Below are 23,501 nucleotides of genomic sequence, written 5' to 3' on the forward strand. Positions count from 1 at the left end.
AGAAGTAGATTGCCCAACCTTCCTTCTGAGGAGTGGCTGGTGGGTTTGAATCGCCAGCCTTCAGGTTAGCAGTCAAGTGCCTTAGGCACTATGCCACCAGAGAGAGCTCCTAATACACACCTTACACCAACATTATACTACAGAACTGTAGTCTCAACTTGTCATTTTACTGGTCAATGTATATTAAACAACTAAGTTACTATGAACAGTAATGTATACTTTTTGCGTAGTTTTCCTAATTTAAAAGGGCCTACTGAAGCATTTCCTAAGTGTATATTGAGGAAATCCGATGTTATCTCTTTAAGTACCATATCCTAGGTTAAACAAAGTTCAAAAGGTTAAATCAATTGCAGGATTTCTCAACGCTTTTGATTTGTTTCTTGGGAAAAAAACATAGGTGATGGTCTAGTGTTTACTACTGTCAGGCACTAAGTACAGGACTTTATATGCATGCTCTTTTTTGGCCCTGTGATGTGACCTAATATTTGATCTCCATTTCACAGGCAAAAGAATCGTAGCTTATAATAAGGTCATACAACTAGTAAGAGGCAGCACAATGATTTGAACCCAGGGTTTACTCACTCCAAAGTTCGCCCTAATAAGCATTAAATTATATTGCTTTAAGAATCTCAAAGAGGTGGGCAGGAATAAGCAACATTTCCTAAACTTATCATCTGATGATTTAAGGGGATTAGTATTTCTTAGAACACATTTTGAAAACACTAATTCTGTGTTAAGTGCAACAAGGAAGAAAAGAAAGTATATTTACAAAGAGTTAAGGAGTATTATGTACTTTATGATTTATTTTTTTAAAAAAAAAGGAAGAATGAGTATCAGTTGTTAAATAAAATAGGAATTAAACTTAATACAATTTATAAGGTGAATTCCTCCAATACCTCAGTTCTACAATCAAGACTGGATAGACTACTTTAGAAATAAACAAAAGGAAATATGTGTAAATTAAGAGTCCCATTTTCCTACCTACCTTCTACAACAGTGCTACTCAAAGTGTTGGCCCATGACAAGATAAGGCATGTACACTAGAAGATAAATCAAGGTATTGTTTCCTTCATCAAGAAACTTTCACTACAACTACTTAACAACAATAACAAAAAAAACCAAACAGCAACAACAAAACCCTCACTTGAAATAAACAACTGTTATTTATTATTAAACACTGTTTATTTATTTTTTTAATAATAAACATGATTGTTTATTATTAAACTGCTATTATTGTTGTTTATTGTAAGGAGTTCTGGTTCCAACTCCTTATCTCATTGTGGACCAGCAGCTGGTCCACAGTTCACACTTTGAATAGTCTCAAAGTTTAGACTGTCACCTTGACTGGCACTTCACATGAACTGTCTTTGGTAGATACTGGCCTTTGCTGGGAACTAAGTTACAGACTTGCTTGACAGAGATATGCAATTGAATCTTGCAATCCCCATATATCAACAACAGATAAACTCAATTTTAAAACAACTAAATGCTAAAATTTTAGCGTGTCATGAACAGTAATTTTTGTAAAGTCAAAATTAAGCACATTCATATAATACATGGAAAGAAAGAAGAATTTTCCCCAAAGGTTGTAAGAACTAAAAGTTAAAACAAAGACAATTTTTGTAAAAGTAATTAAGTCTAGAGTTTGGGTATTGGTATCCATAGTGTACAAGGTACAGCTTGAATGAACTGTTAAAAAATCTTTGATCTTCATCTCTAAACATGTAGTGTCCCTGTAGGATTCTACTATTGAAAAGACTCACTTTTTAGTTCTAAATCTTATTTTCTTTACTGACTTCCTGTTGTAACCATACACAATTCACTCATCTGTCTTTGTTCCAGATTCTACTATTAACAATTATTTGTATAGGAGAGTATGAGAAAACCCAAGATCATGTAAAGGCACAAATGTAATACACAGTTATATAAAACTATTGCATCGAGATGTCCATCCCACTCCTCACACTCAATTTTCCATTTCCTTTGAGGCCTTGTTTTGATAGTATTACAAAATGAAAAACTGATAGGTACCACATGCTGCAATCATTCAGAATCACACAGATTTTAAAAAATATTCATGTCAAAACTTTTATTATTTAATAATAAACTCAATTATAAAAATAGAACTGTTAATTGCTAGAAGCCCATTATTGATTGTTCTAGTTAAAACTAGAAAAAGTGATAACTCTAAAATCTACTTTAAATACCATCAAAATTTTAATAGCTTTGATAGTAATGATGTAAAAATGAACAATGAGAATTAGAGAGTGCTAAGTACCACAACCAAAGAACCAGTAGTACAATTAAACTTATATAAGCTTTATATATTCTTTTCACATTTAAAATTTCACGATAGGGCAAAGTGTCACTTAAGATATTTACAGCACTTTTTAAACATGATCAAGAGAATACAGAGAAGTCCCAAACATGTTGCTGTCAAGTAATTTCTGGAACAAGCCACTTGTTTACCAAATGTTTCCCACATAAAAATCAAATTTGAAACTATCTTCTATAATTACCCACCTGTACCACAAACGTGCCTAAAACAATTGTGCAGAAGATGGCATTATTAAAGATTCCTTCAAACACATTTCTTTCACCATGAATTTTCCGGGCATTTATTTCGTTGAATAGTTGCATCAGCACAAAGGTATTAAAAACAATAGTATAATGTTCTGAAGGAGGAGCATGCAAAGGAGCATTTCTTCCACTATCAATATCAAAAAACTTTTCTCCTGAAAGAATGAAAAATTACTATTTTGTAATTAACATATAAAACAAGTTAATATTTCAAGGAAGTATGAAATACTAAAACTCAGCCAGACCCTTTATTTGATCTCAAATGACATCATGGAAAATAAGAGTTGTAAGGGATCTGAGGTTATCTAGTACAATGCTCTTTTTCTACAGATGAGGAAACTGAAGTCCCTAGAACTACGGTGACATGCACAAGATTATGGATCTATGTTTGTGGCAGATCCAGGACAAGATGTCAGGACTCTTCGCATTTTATTCTACTATCTCTCCTACTGACTCTAGATAAAGAGGAGAAATTAAAGATAAATAAGGAGTTGGGAACAGAACTAACATCTTGAAAAATGTGTAACATTAAAACATCTTGCATAATACTGGATTTAAATAGAATCAATTAACTGAGGCATTGTTAGAGGTAAAATTCTTACCAGCAAATAAGAGTGTAAAGACTACTACAAGTTGATAGAACGCATGACCCAAAATATTCTTCATCATTGTGCGTGAGATGAGAGGCTTATTTCTACCGTAAGGTTTCCGAAGCAAAAGAGACTCGGTGGGTGGTTCAGTTGCCAGAGCCAGGGAAGCCAGCGTATCCATTATGAGGTTTACCCATAGCATCTGCACAGCCTTAAGTGGTGAATCCTAAAAAAGATATGTTTCCTAATAGATATTCACAACTATCCAGGGACTCAGAAATTCTCAGAAAGCCTTTAGAATTTTAAAAACATAAGGAACAGAACAGGATTACATTCTTACAGTAATTAACCTAAAATATTAAGTTTCTGCTTATTTAAAAATATTTTTGAAAGCACGTTATATACATTTTTTTTGCTTTAAAATAAACAAGTTTCAATAAATAAACTGTCACCTACTTGAGTAATACAGGCACCCGTGAAAGCAACAATCACCGCTACTACATTAACAGTAAGCTGGAACTGAAGGAATTTTGAGATGCTGTCATAGACATTTCGTCCCCACATAACTGCTTTAACAATGCTTGTAAAGTTGTCATCTGTGAGAATAATATCAGATGCTTCTTTAGCTACGTCAGTTCCAGCAATACCCTATTAAAAAAAATTCTGTGAATTAGACTAAATGTTTAAAATATAAATTTTAAATATTCAAAAGATAACATAAAATTAAAAAATAAAAGATACTTAAAAATTACTGACTTAAATTTACCACAAAAAAAAGCTCATTTAGCTATTCTAAGATTCTGAGAAATGTCTCAGAAAGACATCCTAGTAGAAATCAAATATAAAGAATGAGGCATTGAAAATAAAGTTTAAGCTGGATTAAAAATGGAGGAATAAGCAAGGGCATTTACCCAAATTCCTTCCAAAAGTCACACACAAAAAAGTTCAAACTAACCAACCAACCAACCTCACCAAAACCAAGAAAGTAGAACAGGAGATACTGAAGGAAACTCAGGCTGGAAAGCAGATAACCAAATGGTAAGTAATTTAGTAGACTCACGACAGCTGAATCTTAAGCCAAAACTAAGGAAAGCAGAGGTAATATTTTGTGTACTGCAGAACCCTGAGGGCTCAAGATGTGGCAGCACTAGTTAACTCTGGAAATAGTGGCAAAGAAAAGAATGGAAACGGGGATTTCTTGAAAAGTCTCCTGAAGAGATACTTAGAAACTCCAAACCATGAACAATGCAAATGTCTATCAAAGGCAGAACTGGATGGATTAACAGATCGTGGGTTAATAAAAATTAGTGTGCTGTGGCTATTAGCAACAACATAGATGAGTCTCACTCACAAACATAATGGGGAACACAAAAGATACTAGACTTAAAATAATACACAGTGTGCAATTCTTTTCTACACAGTTCAAAAACAGATAAAAGTAATCACCTACCTATAGTATCAAAAATCAGAATACCAGGTATCATCTGCTTCTGAAAAGTTTGCTTTATGCCACTCTGCTTTTATAAAAGACCTACGTTAGTACCTGCTTTTTGCTAACCAAAGAAGTCAGAAGAGGATTTTTGCTTTTACGAAAAAGGTGAAAAGTGAACCTAGCATTCAGCGCTTGTCTGGCAGCGAGCCATTAATCTGAGCATTGACGATGGCCTCACGAAGCTCCTTACGCAGGAACTACACTCAGCACCTCAGCATCAAGTCATCAAAGCTATGAACTGTGTCTGTGAACACTCTATGTTAGTGTTATTTTAGCTGTTTAATGTGTTATTGGGTACGAGTTGGTAGGTTATTATTTGGGTCTGGGAAAGTGCAAAAATTTTTCCCATATAAATTAATGGTAATTGCTTCTTCACTTTGTCATTTCAGTTTATGCAAGGTTTCATAGGAACACTGTACTTTTGGTTAGCAGAGAAAACATGTCCTGGTTATCTTTACAGAGAAAGAAGGGGCACAGTAATTAGAAAAGTATGAATAGGGCTTCTAGGGGTATGGGTAATGTTCTATTTCTTGCCCTGCATAGAACAGGTCTGTGTACAGAATGATAATTCATTCAGTTGCACACTTTTAACTTGGGCACTTTTGTGTGTATGTGTTATAAGTCAGTAACAAAATTAAAAGGAAAGGCAGTAGATGCTTAGGGCTCCTTCTCACATGCATGCAACCAGACAATTTGCCATTCCCCCTGCCCTGGCAGACAGATGACTGCTTATTTGTTAAAGAGTATATGACAAAATGTCTTAACTGGAGAACCCAAGGCACTGTTCAGTGTAGGGTTGCCATGCTGAAAAAAGAGGGTTAAAAGTACTTCTATTTATTAAATGTTGAGATCTCCAGTGTTCTGGATCTACAATTGTCCTCTAGGCAGCAAATCTGAAGAATCATTTTCTGATGCATTTAATCAGCTTCAAAAATGCTGAAAATAAAGGATACCTAAGGAAAAGATAAGGAGTCTTGGTAGCACAACAGTTAAGCTCTCGGTTGCTAACCAAAAGGTTGACAGTTCCAATACATTAGCCACTCGGTGGGAGGAAAGACCTGGTGATCTGCTCCTGTAAAGATTACAGCCTAGGAAACCCTATGGGGCAGCTCTACTCTGTCCTATAGGGTCACTATGAGTCGGATCGACCTGACAGCACACAACAACAACAAGGAAAAGACCAAGCCAGATCACCTTGAGAGCCAACCTTATTTGACCTCAAGTGAAAATTCTACCTACAGAAACAGAGCTTCCCATCTTTTCAGCTTTTCCTTGGTAGATCTACATAGACAACCATGAATCCTGGGGAAAGGACTAATCTGAGACTAAAACCAAAATACTTTGTAGGAGACAAAAACTTTCTTTTTTTTAAAAAAAATTATATCCTCAGAAAGATAAAAGGTCTATAATAAAAAAAGAAGAAAAAATCAGAGATCAAAAAAGAGCTCTTGGAAGTTAAATATGTAACAAAAATGAAAAACATGAGAAGTTGAGGAAATATCCCTGAAATTAAACCAAGATGGCAAAGATAAGGTAAACAGAGACAAAATAACAGGATCAGTCCAAGAAATCGAAAATAAAGGGAAGTAGGGAAGAAATTATAGGAAGAAGAAATAGTAGAGGGGAAATGAGATTAATTTAGAAGAATTTTACAAAACTTAAGAACCTAAGTTTTCATAGCAAGAAGCTGTCCTAAGAACATCATGATATTTCAAAGGACTAAAAACAAAGGATACAGCATATAGCTCTAGGAAAAAAATGACGTCCTACAAAGGCACAACTTTCAAAATAGTATGACTTACAATGGAGAAAGGAGTTAAAAATTCTGAGTGATAAATGATTTTGAACCTAATTTTTCAGACCAAATCAGATTAAGAAATAAGAGTGAGGGAAGATAAAAGATTTTTGGTCATAAAAATTATAGAACAGCTTACTTCCCATGAACCCTTTCCCAATAATCTATTAGAAGATGTGGCTCTTCCAGATGAGGGAGCAAACCAAAAAACACTATAAAATCAAACCCAGGAAATAAAAATCCAACACAAGAGAGGTACAGGAAATCCTCAAGTATGGAGAACAACCACATAACTGTGTAGCAGGACTAGCAAACAGCCAGTCCAGGCTACAGCATGTTAGAAGATCTGGGAAAGTATCTCCCACAAGGGTGAAACTGGTAAGAGTGTCTCTGGCATATTAAAGAGAAAATCTGGGGATGAATTAGTATAAATGCAAATATCGTCACTGCCTTTTTCAAAACTCTTGACCATTATCATAAAGACCATTCAAGAAAAAAACAGGGAAAACTCAGGAGCCCTAACTCAGGGCACAGATCCACCATTGGACATAACTAAAAAATGCACAAACAAAATGGAGGACTAGGATCTCCTAAGAATTAGACACTTATATGCATCAAAAGATCCCACCAAAAGAGTAAAAAGAGAACCCAGTGACTGGGAAAAAATTATGGGCAACAACTTTATTGGACAAGGGGGGGTAATCTCTAAAATTTATAGAAAATGTCAACAACAAAAAGACAAGTAATCCAATTAAAGAAATGGACAAAGGATATATGAAGAGACACTTCACCAAAGAAGACATTTAGGCAGCTAACAAATGCATGAAGACATGCATGTAAACATTAGCCATTAGAAAGATGCAAATCTAAACAATGACATACCATCTCACCCAGCACTAACAGCAAAGTTAAAAAAAATAAAAACAAGAAATGCCAGGGAGGATGTGGAGAGACTAGATTCCTCATATATTAAAAGTGCATGACTGTAAAGTGGTGTACCACTGTGGAAAATCTTGTGGTGCTTCCCTAAAAAGCTGGAAATAGAAATACCACATGATCTAGCAATTCCACTACTAGGTATATACCCTAGAGAAAGAAGAGCGGTGGCATAAGCAGTCATATGGACACCCATGTTCACTGCAGTGCTGTTCACAACAGCAAAAAGATGGATTTACAACCTAAATGCCCATCAGCGGAGGAATGGATAAAGAAACTATGATACATACATACACACAATTGAATACTAACAAAAAAACTCAAATACTAGGCAACATTAAAGAACAATGATGAATCTGTGAAACATCTCATAACATGGATGAATTCAGAGGACACTATGCTGAGTAAAATTAGTTACAAAAGGACAAATACTGTATGAGACTACTATTGTAAAAAGTCAAGTAAAGGGTTTCACACAAAAAAATGAAATATTTTTTTGATGGTTACTAGGGTGGGCGAGGAAAGGAGGGGAAACTACTAACTGGAGGGTAGATGCACATTCACTTGGGCAAATAGATAATTTTTTCCCCCAAAAAGAAGGCACCAATTTTGTAGACCATACTCTAAGTGTGAGAAACTTTTAAAAAGAAAAAAAATTAAACAATTTAGAGTCTCAAAACTTATTTTACTCCATCAGAACTCTGCTTAGGAAATGCTGGTCTACAGGATAAAAACCAGAATTCCTTGTTTGGTATTAAAAGCCCTTTTTATGTGCCTATGTTTTCCCCCCACCTCACCTCACAATGCTCCCAGCTTTCTAGCCCATTACCCACCACAACACTCTTTTTTTTTTTTTGCTAACCAAAAGGTCTGTCTGTGGTTGGAACGCACCAGCAGCTCTGTGGGAGAAAAGACCTGGCATCTGTTTCTGTGAAGACTGTTGTTGTTGTTGTGCCTGGGAAAACCTAGGGAGCAGTTCTATCTTGTCATATGGGGTGGCTGTGAGCAAGAATCAACTCCAGAGCACACAACAACTAATGACTTCTAATTCATTGCTAAATGAGGGTCTCTCTTGCTAGTACTTTCCCTATATGCTCTTTCTCTCTGAGAGTACCGTGGGCTGCCAGAACTAACAAATCTGTCCTGAAGGAGATGGATTTACATGATGGCTGCAACAATGAGCTCAGGTATAGCAAGGATTGTGAGGCTGGTGCAGGACTAGGCAGTGTTTCGTCTGTTGTACACAGGGTCGCTCTAAGACGGAGCCAACTTGATGGCATCTAACAACTTCTCCCTTGGCTCATGTAACACCTCTTCCAGAAAGCCTTTCCCAGTCTCTACAGGCAGAGCCTCCGCCGGCAGAGTCGAGTCAAGGACTTCCCTGAGGTTCCCAGCCGTTGTGTTTATTTGTTCCTCTGGCTTCTGTTACTCAGCTGTGATTATTTATTTGCATGTCTGCTGAACACTTAAAAAGTCAAGTCTTGCTCACCTGTGGTATACATTTTTAAAAAGACCCTCTTAATGTTTGGAGGAGTAAGTAAATGAACCTTTCAATAATCCAAATAAAATTTAAAAAGCCAGTATTTTAATTACCTTGGGCAAAGTTTTACTAGATAGATGTAAGTGGTAATAGGAGTACACTATAGGCATTCAGTCTTTGATGCATATGTAGTTAACTGGTTTTTGGAAAGAATAATATATTACAATACAATAGTAATAACAATCATATTTTATATGTACCAATAGAGACTTGCTATCTAAAGGAATTCAATGGGGAGTGATTAAATGGGAAAAAACCCTTTACAAAATAATAATGTACCTATATTACATTTCTTTTGTCAATCTTATTTTACTGTTTTAATTTTATTTAAATGTTGAATTTGTGAACATACTGAGTGCTCAAAATGCAATTTCTGCTAGAAAAATAGGAGACAATTGTTTACTATTAGAAAGGACTAATCAATGGCAATTTCTTTTGGGTAAAATCTCTAAGAATTTTGTTTTCCAGCTTTAAAATATGAAACTGAAGAGCTTAACAAATACACAACCAAAGCCAATTGAAGTTTGAACAAGAGTGCTTTCAAGTACAAGCCACTATATACTAATTCTTTCTCTACAGTTTTCAAATAATTTTAGATTTTTGATAAGCTACCACTAAAAAATAAATAAATAAAAGTAGTACAATGTGCCTATGACCTTCAGGGCTGTGTGTATATGTGAGAAACCCAGAAACAAAACAGCCATTGCACTGTAATTTTGTTTGTAGTACTATGTTTACCTGTATTTATTTAAAGACATTGGTATCTTACACTAAAGTTTTGAGGACACTTTCTTTAATTTTAAAATGCATTATATTATGTAAATGACTTCATGGTCAGCTGTCTACATGAATATAACTAAAAGAAAAAAAAGCTGTTAAAGGTTCAAGAGCTGTGACGAGTGAGCCCCTGCACCTAAAGCAAAAAAGAAGAGCGCTTAATTGCCTCTCCAGCTACTCTTTACAAGTCTGCAGAAGTTCAGACTGGCTTGTAGTTGCCAACACCATTTTAAGTTTGAGACAGGACAGGGTGGGGATTTTCAGGGTAAGAGCAAAGGATTGAGAGCAATTTACTCAAAATAATTTTTCTCCATCTCCCTACTTCCTGTTTAAAGGACCATGTCGGTTCTTTTTTTAAATGTCTAATGGAGTGGCAAAATATCAGGGGGACAAATTATGCAAGTAACATTGATACAGATAAACTCTTATTTGAAACCTTTCAGATGTGTTTCAGAATTCAAAATCTCTTATAGTCTAGAAAGATAATGAGTGCACATACCTTATATAATGAAGTATTCCCAGAAGAGGGTTAGCACCCCATAAAAACAGATTAATATCCTTACTAAGTGGGGTAAATAATAGCCTAACAGAGTTAAGTTTAACAGTCAAACAAGATTGCTGAAAACGTAAGAAAAATATTTCAGTTTTCAGAGATTTCTGGATTTGTGAATTGTAATTGTGGATCTGCTATTTTCTAAAAGAAAGTAAAGCATTTAAATTTTCTATGGTACTGAAGTATTATGATTCATTCCAACACTGATAAATTCTGAAAGAAACTGATTCAAAGACTCAACAACCTAAGTTCAATCATTTACTATCTATGCATATATATTTCATGATATCCATTTTATAGTAAAATTTGAATCAATGCCTAGCCTTTCAGTGTAAGCAAATGGTAATGAAATGCTGAATTTTTCTACCACTTTAAATAATCAAATCTATATTGAGGATTTCTGTGAATATAAGTAGATTTTTTTTTCAATCAAAAAAGACTACATCCATATCCAATGATAATATTTAATTATTCTTTAGCTACATTTTTAGTTTAATGGAAGATCCTCATTATATTTTAACGTAAATACACATACCTGTTGTCTTCTACGTAAAGAGGGTTGTTGTGAGATTCCCATGAGATAACACACACTGAAATATTTTATAGAGTACCAGATAAGTGTGTGATATTATTACAATTGTTCAAAAGAAGAAATTTTCTAGTCAGATTCATTGTATCAAATAAAGGCAGTGTACAAACTAATTGGGCTTATACACCAATTCAGGCTTATGGATTATCCCTCAAATTAGTTTTAAAATCAATAAATCAGTGTGTAAAATCAGTTAGTAATTAAAAACGAAACAAAACAGAAAAATCCAGCCAGTAAATTGCATCTGAATATTGGAATAGGTAAAATTCCTACCATTGCAAATCCAACGTCTGCTTTCTTTAGCGCTGGGCCATCATTCGTACCATCACCAGTTACAGCTACAACCTGGCGTTGTTCTGAGACAGTGCTGTCAATTATACCTTAAATAAAAGTAAGTATTTGTGCTTTAAAGACATTCTCATTAATTAATAAGGTGATTCTACAGAATACGCTGCCTACTTCATTTTACACACTCACTGTTAAAAACAGACAGAGAAATGGAAACTGCTTAGATGATGAGCAAAGGACCAACTCCAGAAACTAAGATTCATACACAGCAATATCCTGATTTAATCACTAAACAATTCACCTAAAAGAACTGTATTTAGATTTTACTAGGAAAGATAATATCTATGATTCAATCTAATATTCAGTATCTGTTACTACTAAAATAGTGTTCAACCTAATATTCAGTATCTATTACTACTTAGCAGTTCTGGTAGCATACACAGTGCCTAAGGCATTTGACTGCTAACCAGAAGGCTGGTGGTTCAAATCCACCAGCCACTCCTCGGAAGGAATGTTGGGCAATCTACTTCTGTAGTGATACTGCCTCAGAAACCCAAGGAGGGATCACTATGAGTCAGATATGACTCTATGGCAGCGGGTTTGGTTTTTTGGTTTTATTACTACTGAAATAGTAATAGATACTGAATATTAGATTGAATCATGGATATTATTACTATTTTCCTAAGTAGATCATATTTCTCTATTAAGAAAATGTGAAATAACAGTAAATTCCACTCACCTTTAACCAGTGTATGTTTGTCAGTAGGAGAAGATCTTGCAAGTACTCGAAGCTTTGGCCAAATCTTGTCTATTCGCTCTTGTTCAATCTATGAATTTTTATCAAAGTTAAAATGAGCCCAAAGCTGGTTTCATCATTCTAAATTAGCTATCATATGTATCAGTGGTTCTCAAAGTGTGGTCAACAGACCAGCACCCTCAATAACTCCTGGGAACATCTTACAAATGCAAATTCTGAAGCACTACATCCCAGGCTTTCTTTGGAAACTGTGGGCCCAGTAAACTATAATTTCCAGGTGACCCTGAGGCACACTCAAGTTTGAGAATCACTGTTATATCAGTATAAGATCAAATTTTAAAAATTTCATTGCCTATGAAAATTTTCTTGGCTTAGCATAAAAAGCTCAGAGAGGCTGAAATAGTCTCCATTATCCACCTTGCCAAACTCATCTCCCAATACTTCCTTAAAGTAGAGCATACCATACTGTACTTCTGAAATCGAACTAGACTGAACACTGCAACTTTCATAAAGCATTCCTAGCTAGAAGTGTCACTCCCTTCAGGGCAGATTCTTTAGTCACTTATCCTTTTTATCTTCCAGAATGTTAGTTTTTTTGCCCTTTGGGGGGTGGACTGCATTTATTACTGTGTGGTGTCAAATATACAGTCCATCTTCAATATGTATTTGTTCAATGAAATTTCTAATATAATAAAAATAGATCAACTGAAAAAAAAAAATCTAAAAACCTTACCTCTCCTTTTTCATTGCGTATTCTTCTGTTGAAATCTTTACCTTCTAGACAAAGGAAATCTTCCCCAGGATGCAAAATGCCACATTTGGTAGCAATAGCCCGAGCAGTATTAATATTGTCACCAGTGACCATCCGCACAGTAATTCCAGCCCTCTGACATTTCTTTATTGCATCTGGTACCTGGTTTAAATGGAAAAAATTTGTATTACCATAAAAAATTAGTATTTCCAGATGGGGGGAAATCCTACTGAATATGCATTACATTTTATTTCCACAAATTACTGCAAATTTAATTTCACCACAAGATATTCAATATTTCTTGAATTTTATTCCTAGTAATCTTTTCTTTTTTCTTCTACTACCATAGTCCCAGTTCAAGCTTCATTTTCAGTTGTCACCCTATTTAATTTATTTAAATTATTTGCTCCTCACTCATCACTATTAATCTGTTCTTTTCTAGTTGGCTTTCTGCTTTCCTAATTTTACAGCCCATATCACACTAGAGCAAATGTTAGGTTCTGGTTGGCTCACTTGCCTTCTCACTCTATATATATTTAACAGTTAACTAACTTACTCCTATGACTTCAATCACTATCTTTGTGCTAATGACTTCCAAATCTACATTTTTGTCACTTCATTGTTGTAACAGAAAAGCAGACCTCTGAATTTGGGTGTCTAAATGGGAGGCCATGGTTTTTAAACCTATCTACCTACCTAACAGAAACCTAAGGACCACCTGTATCTTTCATCTCTCATACCCCATACATCTTTAAAGGCCAAGGAGTCTTGTGAATTCTACCTCAAACCTTCCTTGCACCATATCTCTCTATTCTAAAAGCTTTCTGATTGGTATCCCTGCCTTTATGTTTGTTCTCCCTTTAAAGCATCTTACATACTTAGTGATGGCAGAGTTCTTTTTTCTAACATACCAATACACTGTCCTAAAAACGTTTGATGATTTCTAATCTGTTGTATTATAAACCACAAAATTTTCAGTATCAAGTACCATAATTGAGTCTCAGTTTAGTTTTCTAGGCTTGTCTAAAATCATTCTCTACTAAACATCACTTGATAGATGAACAATCTATATATTATTTCTGTGTCTCTACTTCTGTAGTTCTGTCTTAAAAAAATCCTTTCCTATTCTTTTCTAATCAGATAATCCATACTGATTCTACCAGAGCAGGGACTGCAAATTCAAATGATAGACAGTCTGGTAGGTAACATAAGTAAGGAAAATAGTAAAGTAACAAACCCAAGTCAAATTACTGAGGAGAGAGCTACTTAGTTCTAGACTATTTTTGCCATGGTGGGACAAAACGTCTAATGCTGAGAGAACTTAAGTTTTCAAGAAAAAGCTGAAATCCCTATTTGTGTGTCATCTAATGCTTCAATGGTTTGTGTGTGCATGTACTAACACACATGGGCCAAAGTAACTTGATTAAAGGCTAAATTTGGTCTGCAAGCTATTTATGACTTCTATTCTAAATCCAGTTAAAATAACTTATCTGGAGCTTTCTTGGCCTACTTAGGCAGACTTGTGCTTTCATCTTATACAAACCTCTATTATAGCTCATTATATCTTATTACAGTTGTTCACCTGAGTCCTTTGAAAGTCAATAAGCTCCTTGAAAGTGGAACCTTTTATGCTCTGATCTTTGCATCACCAATGCTGTGCACAGTATCTTTCATTCATTTAACAAACAAGGGACAGGCATATAACTGGTACTTACCATTTATTGAACTACTAAATTAAGTATCTCTAGGAAAATTGTCACTCTTAGATTATATTTTAAGAGTGCTACATTCCAGTTAGGGTACTATATGTCTTAAACATGTTTACATTGTAAAACATTTTCTCTTTCTTTGTCATTCAGATCATCAAAAAAGGTTATCCTATGTAATTTACTCAAACTTGTTTTTACTGAATACCAGGCACCGTGTTAAGTACTAGTGACACAATGATGAGAAAAAGGATGAAGCCTGCCCAGATTATTACTTTTTTTAAAAAATCAATTATTTGAAAACCTTAGTCAACTCTATAAATTTAAGATAAAAATAATATTAATTTATACGTATAAAATACTCACTGATTAGGTAGTATCCCCAAATTATTTGAACAGACGAACAATGAATAAGAGGATGAAAATTGTCTAAAATCAAACTGTGTGGCAAATAATGTTTAAGAAAAGCAAACTAACATTTATTTACTTGTGTGCCATCGAGTTGATTCCAACTTATAGCGACCCTATAGGACAGAATAGAGAACTGTCCCATAGGATTTCCAAGGCTTTAGTCTTCACAGAGAAGAGTACTGGTGGTTCAGTAGTTAAGCACTTGGCTGCCAACCAAAAGGTGGGCAGTCTGAACCCCACCAGCTGCTCTGTGGGAAAATGATGTGGCAGTATGCTTCAGAAAAGATTTACAGCCTTGGAAAGCCTACAGAGTCTCTGTCAGTAGGAAATGACTCAAAGGCAGTGGGACTGGAATCTTTGTGAGAGTAGATATATCTTTCTCCTGTGAAGTGGCTGGTGGGTTCGAACCACTGACTTTTCAGTTAGTAGCTGAGCATTCACTTAACCACTGTACCACCAGGGCACCTTACAGACTAATTAATATCCACCAAGTATTTCCACTTAAAATGCACAAACTACTTCCACTTTTACAGAAAAGGAACTATAGAGAGGTCAAGTATCCAAGTGCCTATGAATAAGCAATAATGCTAATTAATCACGATAGCTAATTAATCACAATTCCCTATACCAAGAATGTATAGTCAAGAATATTCAGAGAAACTTTCACATTGGATTGTCTCATGTTGGTATAAAAGCATCTCATTTTTCTGATACCAAAACGTAAAGTGCACACAAATGTTTTAGAAAAGATAAAGTTCTCCAACAACCTCAATACCAAGAGCTGTAATAGTGATGTTTCTCAAAGGACAAAAGTTGAATACATCCAATTTAATATTTGACTTAGATAAGTTTTAAGCCATAAGTCAATGTATAAAACTTTAAATGGTTTTCCTTGGACCAAAGGTTGGTGGATATATCGATCCTACGTTTCATGAGCATTTTAAATCCAAAACTCCAAACTGAGCTCACGGTGATTTCTAAAAAGCTGCTTATTCTGATTCTCTTATTACATTGTCAGTACACTGTCTACTACTGACCTAGTCCTGGAATTTACAAACTAATTCCTCCTACTTTGTTAACACTTTTAATCGTTGAGGTATCTCAGTCCTAATCCTTCTTGTGAGCTGCAACACTTTCCCTAGATTTCATTTAGTGTCACGTGCAAATTCTCCAGGCTAGACCACTTCCACACTCCTAGGTCCAAATGTATACTTGACATATCACTTGAATGTCTTAGACACGTCAACAGTGTCAAAAATAGTATACCCAATAACTACATATTCAATCCTATTGGTTCTATCTCCACTGACTTAAAAACATCCTTTTCCCTTCACTGTCACAACTGTAGGCCAAACCATGATCATGTCTTGTCTGGATCACTGCCAATAATCTTACTGCCTTCCCTGCTTCTACTCCGCTTTCTCTCTAATCCATTTTTTACACAGTACTCAAAATAGTTTTTTAACAACATAAAGCATGTCATTTCTCAATCTGAATTTCTTTAATGACTTCTCACTGAATTTTAGAATATGGTTCTTATGGTCTAGTAAGGCCAAATATAATCTTATCCCCCTCTTCTCCACACTTATAGTCACACTGGCCTCCTTTCCATCTTTGCAACAGCTAAATACTTTTCTCACCTTCAGGCCTCTACATTTTTGTCCCCTTTGCCTGGAATGCTCTTCTTGCAGCTATATATACCGATTCATTTTTGGTTATCTGCTCTCAGCTCCAATGTCATATTCTCAGAAATTCTTAACATAGCCTTTCTCAGTTGCTTTATTTCATCACCTGTGTATAGCCTTCTTAGCCCTTATTACACTCGTAACTCTCATTTAATGTCACTCTCCCCATTCCCCATGCCATCCAGAATGTAAGGCCTCTGAGGGTAGAGATCAAGTGTGATTTTTTACATTTATTTCCTCTTGGTATACTGTCCATGCAATGATCATTTGGTCTCTTTGGCTGCTTTCCCTCTCTAGAATACAAGTATCATGACTACTTTGTTCACTGTTGTATTCCCAGTGACCAGAAGATGCCTGGTACAACATATCAGGTGCTGAATCAATTAGCTTATCAATCAATAGTTGATAAAGTCATGTGCCTTTCCTCATGTTGCCTTGTTTGCTCAGAACGTGCCTACCACTATGTCTCTTGGTATAAATAGTACATCATCATCATTTAAGACACAAAAAGCAAAACCAAACTCACTGCTATCAAGTTGATCCTGATTTGTAGCAACCCCAACTTGGGTTTCTGAGGCAGTCTCTCTACAGAAGTAGGTTGTCCAGTCTTTCTTCTGAGGAGTGGCTGGTGGGTTTGAACCGCCAGCCTTCTGATTAGCACTCAAATGCCTTAGGCACTATGCCACCAGAGCTCCTTATTTAAGATACCTCTAGGAAATCTTGTCTGACCCTCCTCAGTACTTAATATTGTATTGTTGTTTCAAAGTGCCATAAAATTAACCCTGAACTTGTAACAACCACATGCATAACCAGATTAGACCACAAGGTTGTGATCCAAAGAGCTTTTACTGGTAAACTTTCAGAATTAGATCACCAGGCCTTTCTTCCTAGACTGGAAGCTCTGCTGAAATCTACTCAGCATCACAGCAATATGAAAACCTCCAATGATAGGCAAGTGGTGGCCATGCTTGAGGTGTACTGGCAACGAACTGAACCTCAGCCTTCTGCAGGAAGATGAAAATTATACCACTGAGCCACCACTGTCTTCTAATACAGCAGAATGGTCTTTCAAGCACATGCATTTCTGACAGAGGCAGGGTTTGAATCATACTAGGTCTATGATCTAGCATTAACCTCTGCATGTCTCAATTTTTTTCATCTGTCAAATGAGAGTAATAGTACGCATACCTCACAGAGTTTAACACTAATACCTGTAAAGCATCTAGAATAGTAGCTAGTACAAAATGAGTATGCAATCAAAGAATGTTTTTACTTCAGGCTTGGTCAGGGGTTCATGTGCAGTGCTCTTATAAAAGTTTCTCTATATTGTGTATCTAAGGAAGCTCTGGTGGTGTGGTACCTAAGGCATTTGACTGCTAACCAGAAGGCTGGCAGTTCAAACCCATCAGCCACTCCTCAGAAGGAAGACTGCACAATCTATTTCCGTAGAGATAAGGCCTTGGAAACCCAAGTAGGGGTCTCGCTATGAGTCGGAACTGACTCTATGGCAGTAAGTTTCTTCTTCTTTTTTTTTAAATTGTGTATCTACAAACATACTATAATTCTGGGTTATAATTATGTGTGTCTTTCCCCAGCCAAAAGTGACTTCTTTGAGGCCAGGGATTAGATCTCAAAAATCTTTATGTCCCTAATAAAGATTAGTAACCACTGGCACACAGTAGTTACTCAAACTTTGTATTTTTGTTTTTAATTAAAAAAAAAATTAAAGAAGAAAAGCAAAGTCTGTAACTCCGTACTTTGCAGTATGACAGCCATCAGTAACATGCAGCCATTTAAATTTAAATTAAAAATTCAGTTTTTCAGTTGCACTAGCCATACTTTAAGAACTCAATGGTCAGGAGCTAGTGGCTTCTGTACTGAACAACACAGACAAAGGAAATTTCTCCCACTGAAGAAAGTTCTATTGGATAGTGCTGATCTAGAAACTATGAAAACAAATAATTCAATGCCATCTACTACTTGATTAAATGAAAAACCTACCTGGTGTGAAGCCCTGTTCTAGATAATGGTGCTATAAACACCCAAGAAGCTGTGCAACTAAAAACTCTAGAAAGGTAACTTATGTGTCACAAGCACTATTATTTCAAAGATCATAGATTCATGTGGAATAACCAAAATCATAAATACCAAGATTTCACCAGAAAACAGATTACAGTTAATGCCTAAGTCTTCTACAGTTAAGAGAATCTGCACATGCAGAACAGAACGTGCTTCATCACCTCAGGTCTCACAGGGTCTTCAATCCCCACGACAGCAATGCAGGTAAGGCCGGTAACAATATCATTTTCATTATCCCATTCTGGTTCCGGTTCTCCTGCTGGAAAATCTCTGAATGCAAGACATATGGTTCGCAAGCCCTCTGATGCCATCGGTTCAATCACAGTTTTTACAATATCATCACGGTCTCTTGGTCTGAATACTTTCGCCTCACCATTAGCACTTAAGATTTTGAAACACCTAAAAGGAAATGTTGAATCAGAACATTAATAATTAACAAAAATACCAGCTAATACCACTGAAATAAACTGGAAGGGCTAGAAATCATGGGATCTGTTATCTGAGAATTACATGTATTGTATTTTTATAGACTTAAAGCACACCCATTTTCACCTTCCCCTTGACGAAACCAGAGAGAGCTCTAATGTTCACAAGTCTCATTTGCTATTTCTCCATTTTATCAGTTATGTTAGATATTGTCTAAACCATCTCATCTGGAAATGCAATGCCTTTCAATTTTTCACAAGAATCCCTAGTAGCAGAGGAGAATAAACTATATACCTAACCATTTTGGTACAGGATGAATCATTAATAAAATTTGCGAATATTTTCTGTGTTTAATCAGGTCCTTTCCTGGGAAGTTATTTCATTACCTGTATTTTAACTATGGGAGCTCTGGTAGCATAGTGGCTAAGGCACTTGACTGCTAACCAGAAGGCTGGCAGTTCAAACCCACCAGCCACTCCTCGGAAGGAAGGTTGGGCAATCCTACTTCCGTAGTGATACTGCCTCGGAAACCCAAGGAGGGGTCGCTATGAGTCAGGGCTGACTCGACGGCACATAACAATAACAACAACAATTTTAACTATGGGAAAACATAACTTATTGTTAAAACATTCTGCCTCCAGTCCATCATTTTTATTTCAACTCACCTTATTCCCTGATGCCAACATTATTTTCAATCGCAGCTTGATTAAACAACAAAAATTTCAGTTACACTATCTGGCCTACTTAGTTGTAACTGCTCAATCTAACATTCAAGAGACTTTACAACAAAAAAGTACGTATTACTGTGGGAACATTCACTGTATTTACTATCAGGCCCCATGTCAGATGTTTCATTCATATGCATTGTTTTATTTCACTGGCATTGAATTGGTGGTTATTACCTCCTTTTTTAGTGAAAAATATAAAAAATCTGCCCAAGATTACATAGCCTGTTAGATCTGTAAGAGTCAAAGTCTGATCTGTTTTGATTATAAAGCCTCCCTAACACATTCCACTATACCATCTATCTGCTACCCAAACAGCCACTAATGACAGAGATTTCTAACCTTTCACATTGAAATCAGATACCAGGTATATTGTGAAGGTAAGAAAGCTCTGTGTGCACTGTGGGCCAGGACAGCCTATCATTCCACGACTAAATTATGCAATCTGCTATTCCTCCGATCTAATCTACATATCCTGCCTCCTTTCCTCTGATGTGGCTACCTTCACTTAGATGACCTTACTTCACATCAAAACCTGTCTTAAATGCCACATCTTTTGGAGTGTGATCTCTCACCTTAAAATTTTGCACTCTTTTATCATGTACTACTTTTTCAGATACTTTGTCTTAAACCTATTAGATTATAATCTGCCAAATAAAATAATCCTGAATTATAATCCACACATGAACAAATTAAAAGCAGAAATACTTTCAATGTTATAATTTCAAAGGATTTCCAAAACTGTCTTTAAAGTTCATTGTTAGAATTAAAAAAACCAAAATAATTTTAATACCTGTAGTAACAGACAAACATTAGCAAAACCATACATAAACATGAGAAGTCAAAACTTATACTACTGGTCTGCAAAAGGACAGTAAGAAATATTACTCTTCAAAATGACAAGATATATTTTAATATGACATAGCTACAGCATAACTATGATAAACTTCACTTTGAAACAAAAGAATTCTCAAGATCCAGCATTAATGTCTTGCTATTCTGGAAACTAATCTATAATTGATTTGTCATATTTTTTTGAGCCTATGATCTAAAATGCAGTGTTGAAGATTTAAACTTGAATGTTTCTTCCCAGATTTTTAATTTTCATGATACTGTAACAATGGAATCAACATGTCTAAAAATAAACATCAAAGTTTACTTCATTAAATCTACCAGATTGAATGTATTTTTTTTTCTCCCTACACCAAAATACTAAGTGTTTTACTCTTACTTTTTCAGAATTATCTCAGATGCACCCTTGCTGAATATTCGAAAACTTCCATCTGAATTTTTCAGGACAGTACTCATGGACTTCCTAACAGAATTGAAGGTATAGACTTTGTACAATGCTTCTTCTGGTATTTCATTTCTAACATCCTGGTAATCCCGTTTTAAATCCAGAAGAAGTCCCAACAAGGCACATTCAGTTTTATTACCAACATGACGAGGTAATCCACCCTCCTTCTCCGGTGGCTGTAAGAGAAAAAGGTTTAGAAGCTAGTATCATTTTGTTTCTCTGTGAAAGTTTTATTTATAATATAAAACAGAATGCTACACTCTAAAACAAAATTATATAGGAAACTTCTTCCAAGAAGGGCAGAGAAATATAAGGCAGAAAAGAGTTCTTGGCTGAGAATGACACTGATTCCAATCGCAGCCCTGCCAGATACTAGCTATGTGAACTTCTGGCAAGTTACTCAATTGCTGTGATCCTTGGCTTTAGCATCTGTAAAACAGGAGCACTTATGATCCAGGAGTTAAACATGATAAGTAGTGTAGAGCAGACTTAATAAATTTTAATTTCTTTCTTTTCATTGAATATTCACCTACATATTTGTAAATAACTCAAAGTTAAATGTATGTTAAAAAATTCTTCATAGCTTAAAGTAAAAGTAAGTACATGAATTAAAACAAAGTACCACTGCCTTGAACGTATAGAAAAGCTTTTGCTCCTTCATTGTCTTTTCAAATATTTATTTTATGGTCATTAGAATGATATGAAGGGCAGATATGACTACATTAACAAGTGAAGAAAGTAAAGCTCAGGCTTTCAGCTGTTGTTGTTGTTGTTATGTACCATCGAGTCGGACCTAACTCATAGTGACCCCTCCTTGGGTTTCCGAGGCAGTACCACTACATAAGTAGACTGCCCCATCTTCCTTTAGAGGAGTGGCTGGTGGGTTTGAACTACCAGCCTTCTGGTTAGCAGTCAAGTGCCTTAGGCACTATGCTACCAGAGTAAAAGGCAAAGCTAGATCTAGAACCAAGATCCCATAGCTCTACAGTCCAATAATCAAATTTATGTTTTCAATAATTAAACAATTTGCAATATTAACTCTGTCAATAGTTTTCACACAGAAATCACTAGGACATTTATCAACAAGTCAAACATAAATTTCATGCTTTAAGTTATAAATATGATATAATAAAACTTGAGAAGTTGAACATATTCTAAAACAGCACAAACCTAAAATTACTTCATTGCATTAATTCTAAAAAAGTTAAAGTACCATCTTATAGGTAGGACCTACTGAGAAACTAAAACAGAGTATGTATCAAGCATATAAAACTTATTATTTTACTTTTAAATCTGGTTTCAAAAATTTCTCTAGAAAATTGAGAAATGACTTTCTATACTAAGCCTGGTCTTTCATGAAATAAGCTTAGTAAGAACTTAAAACTAAGAACCTGCTTTGATTATAAAGCTTATGAGTTTTTGAACACAGGAATTTCTAAACAGAGATAAAAAATACAAATAAATAGAACGCATATATGATCAACAGATGTTATTCATTACATAAATTATATCAAAAGTAACTTTACAATATACACATATGCCTTTTAAAAATCTAAAATAACTCAGTTCCTCAATTTATTTAATAATGATAAATATGAAGAATTACATAGTCTAATCATTATAGATTTGAAAGTTAATACTAATACATACAAACTAATTATTGAAGAAATCTTACCAATATTTTTGATGTATAAGCACAATTCACAGAAATTCCTGTTACAAGATAGGACAAAATATTTGGTGGAATAGCTTCAGGATCAGGAACCTTTTTATAATGTTTTTCATTTATGTAAGCTTGGACAACTGTCATTCTGTTCATTGTCAATGTTCCCGTTTTATCTGAACAAATGGCTGTAGCATTTCCCATGGTTTCACAAGCATCCAGATGCCTTACTAAGTTATTATCTTTCATCATTTTCTACAGTGACCAACAAAAAAACAAACAAACAAACAAAAAAAACCAATTAAAGTTACTGTTGTTGTTGTTATGTGCCATCGAGTCTGACCCGACTCATAGTGACCCCTCCTTGGGTTTCTGAGGCAGTATTGCTACGGAAGTAGATTGCCCCATCTTCCTTGCGAGAAGTGGCTGGTGGGTTTGAACCGCCAGCTGTCTGGTTAGCAATGTGCCTTAGGCACTTTGCTACCAGAGCTCCCAAAGTTACTTATAAAACCCATCAACTCATTGTATTAAAATTAAGTGTTTTAAAATCAAAACTAAAACTCTGAACTATATACAATTATACAGTATTAAGTACTAGCTTAATACTACCAAAAAAAAAACCAAAGAATGTAAATGTATTTGACATATTCACATAAGCAAAAGAAAGTACTAGTTTTTTTCTGGTTTCATTGCATTAATGTTATTGTTAATGTAATAACAGCATTAACAATCTAGTAAATGAATACAGATACCTGCATGCATACCCAAATCATCATGACTGTGTGTCTCTAACAGCTTCTCTTAAGTGGCTACCAGTTAACAAGGACAGTAATAATTACTGTAAGTCTAAAGGTACTTATA

General features: G+C 35.2%; 1 protein-coding gene across 1 annotated transcript in view; it reads right to left on the reverse strand.

The window, feature by feature from the left end:
- The window catches only part of ATP2B1 (ATPase plasma membrane Ca2+ transporting 1), an 87,223-nt gene that overhangs the window by 12,197 nt on the left and 51,525 nt on the right, over positions 1 to 23,501 (reverse strand). The window contains exons 9-17 of the mRNA XM_042782494.1: positions 22,653 to 22,895; positions 20,912 to 21,153; positions 18,691 to 18,928; positions 12,631 to 12,810; positions 11,880 to 11,967; positions 11,126 to 11,232; positions 3,627 to 3,818; positions 3,183 to 3,396; positions 2,524 to 2,735 (exon numbers count right to left, since the gene is read on the reverse strand). Coding sequence (XP_042638428.1) covers positions 2,524 to 2,735; positions 3,183 to 3,396; positions 3,627 to 3,818; positions 11,126 to 11,232; positions 11,880 to 11,967; positions 12,631 to 12,810; positions 18,691 to 18,928; positions 20,912 to 21,153; positions 22,653 to 22,895 — 1,716 coding nt within the window. The remainder of the gene's footprint in view (positions 1 to 2,523; positions 2,736 to 3,182; positions 3,397 to 3,626; positions 3,819 to 11,125; positions 11,233 to 11,879; positions 11,968 to 12,630; positions 12,811 to 18,690; positions 18,929 to 20,911; positions 21,154 to 22,652; positions 22,896 to 23,501) is intronic.

Source organism: Orycteropus afer, unplaced genomic scaffold (assembly GCF_000298275.1).
Source record: "Orycteropus afer afer isolate SDZICR_OR568_19922 unplaced genomic scaffold, OryAfe1.0 scaffold00343, whole genome shotgun sequence".
In the NCBI taxonomy this organism is placed as follows: Eukaryota; Metazoa; Chordata; class Mammalia; order Tubulidentata; family Orycteropodidae; genus Orycteropus; species Orycteropus afer.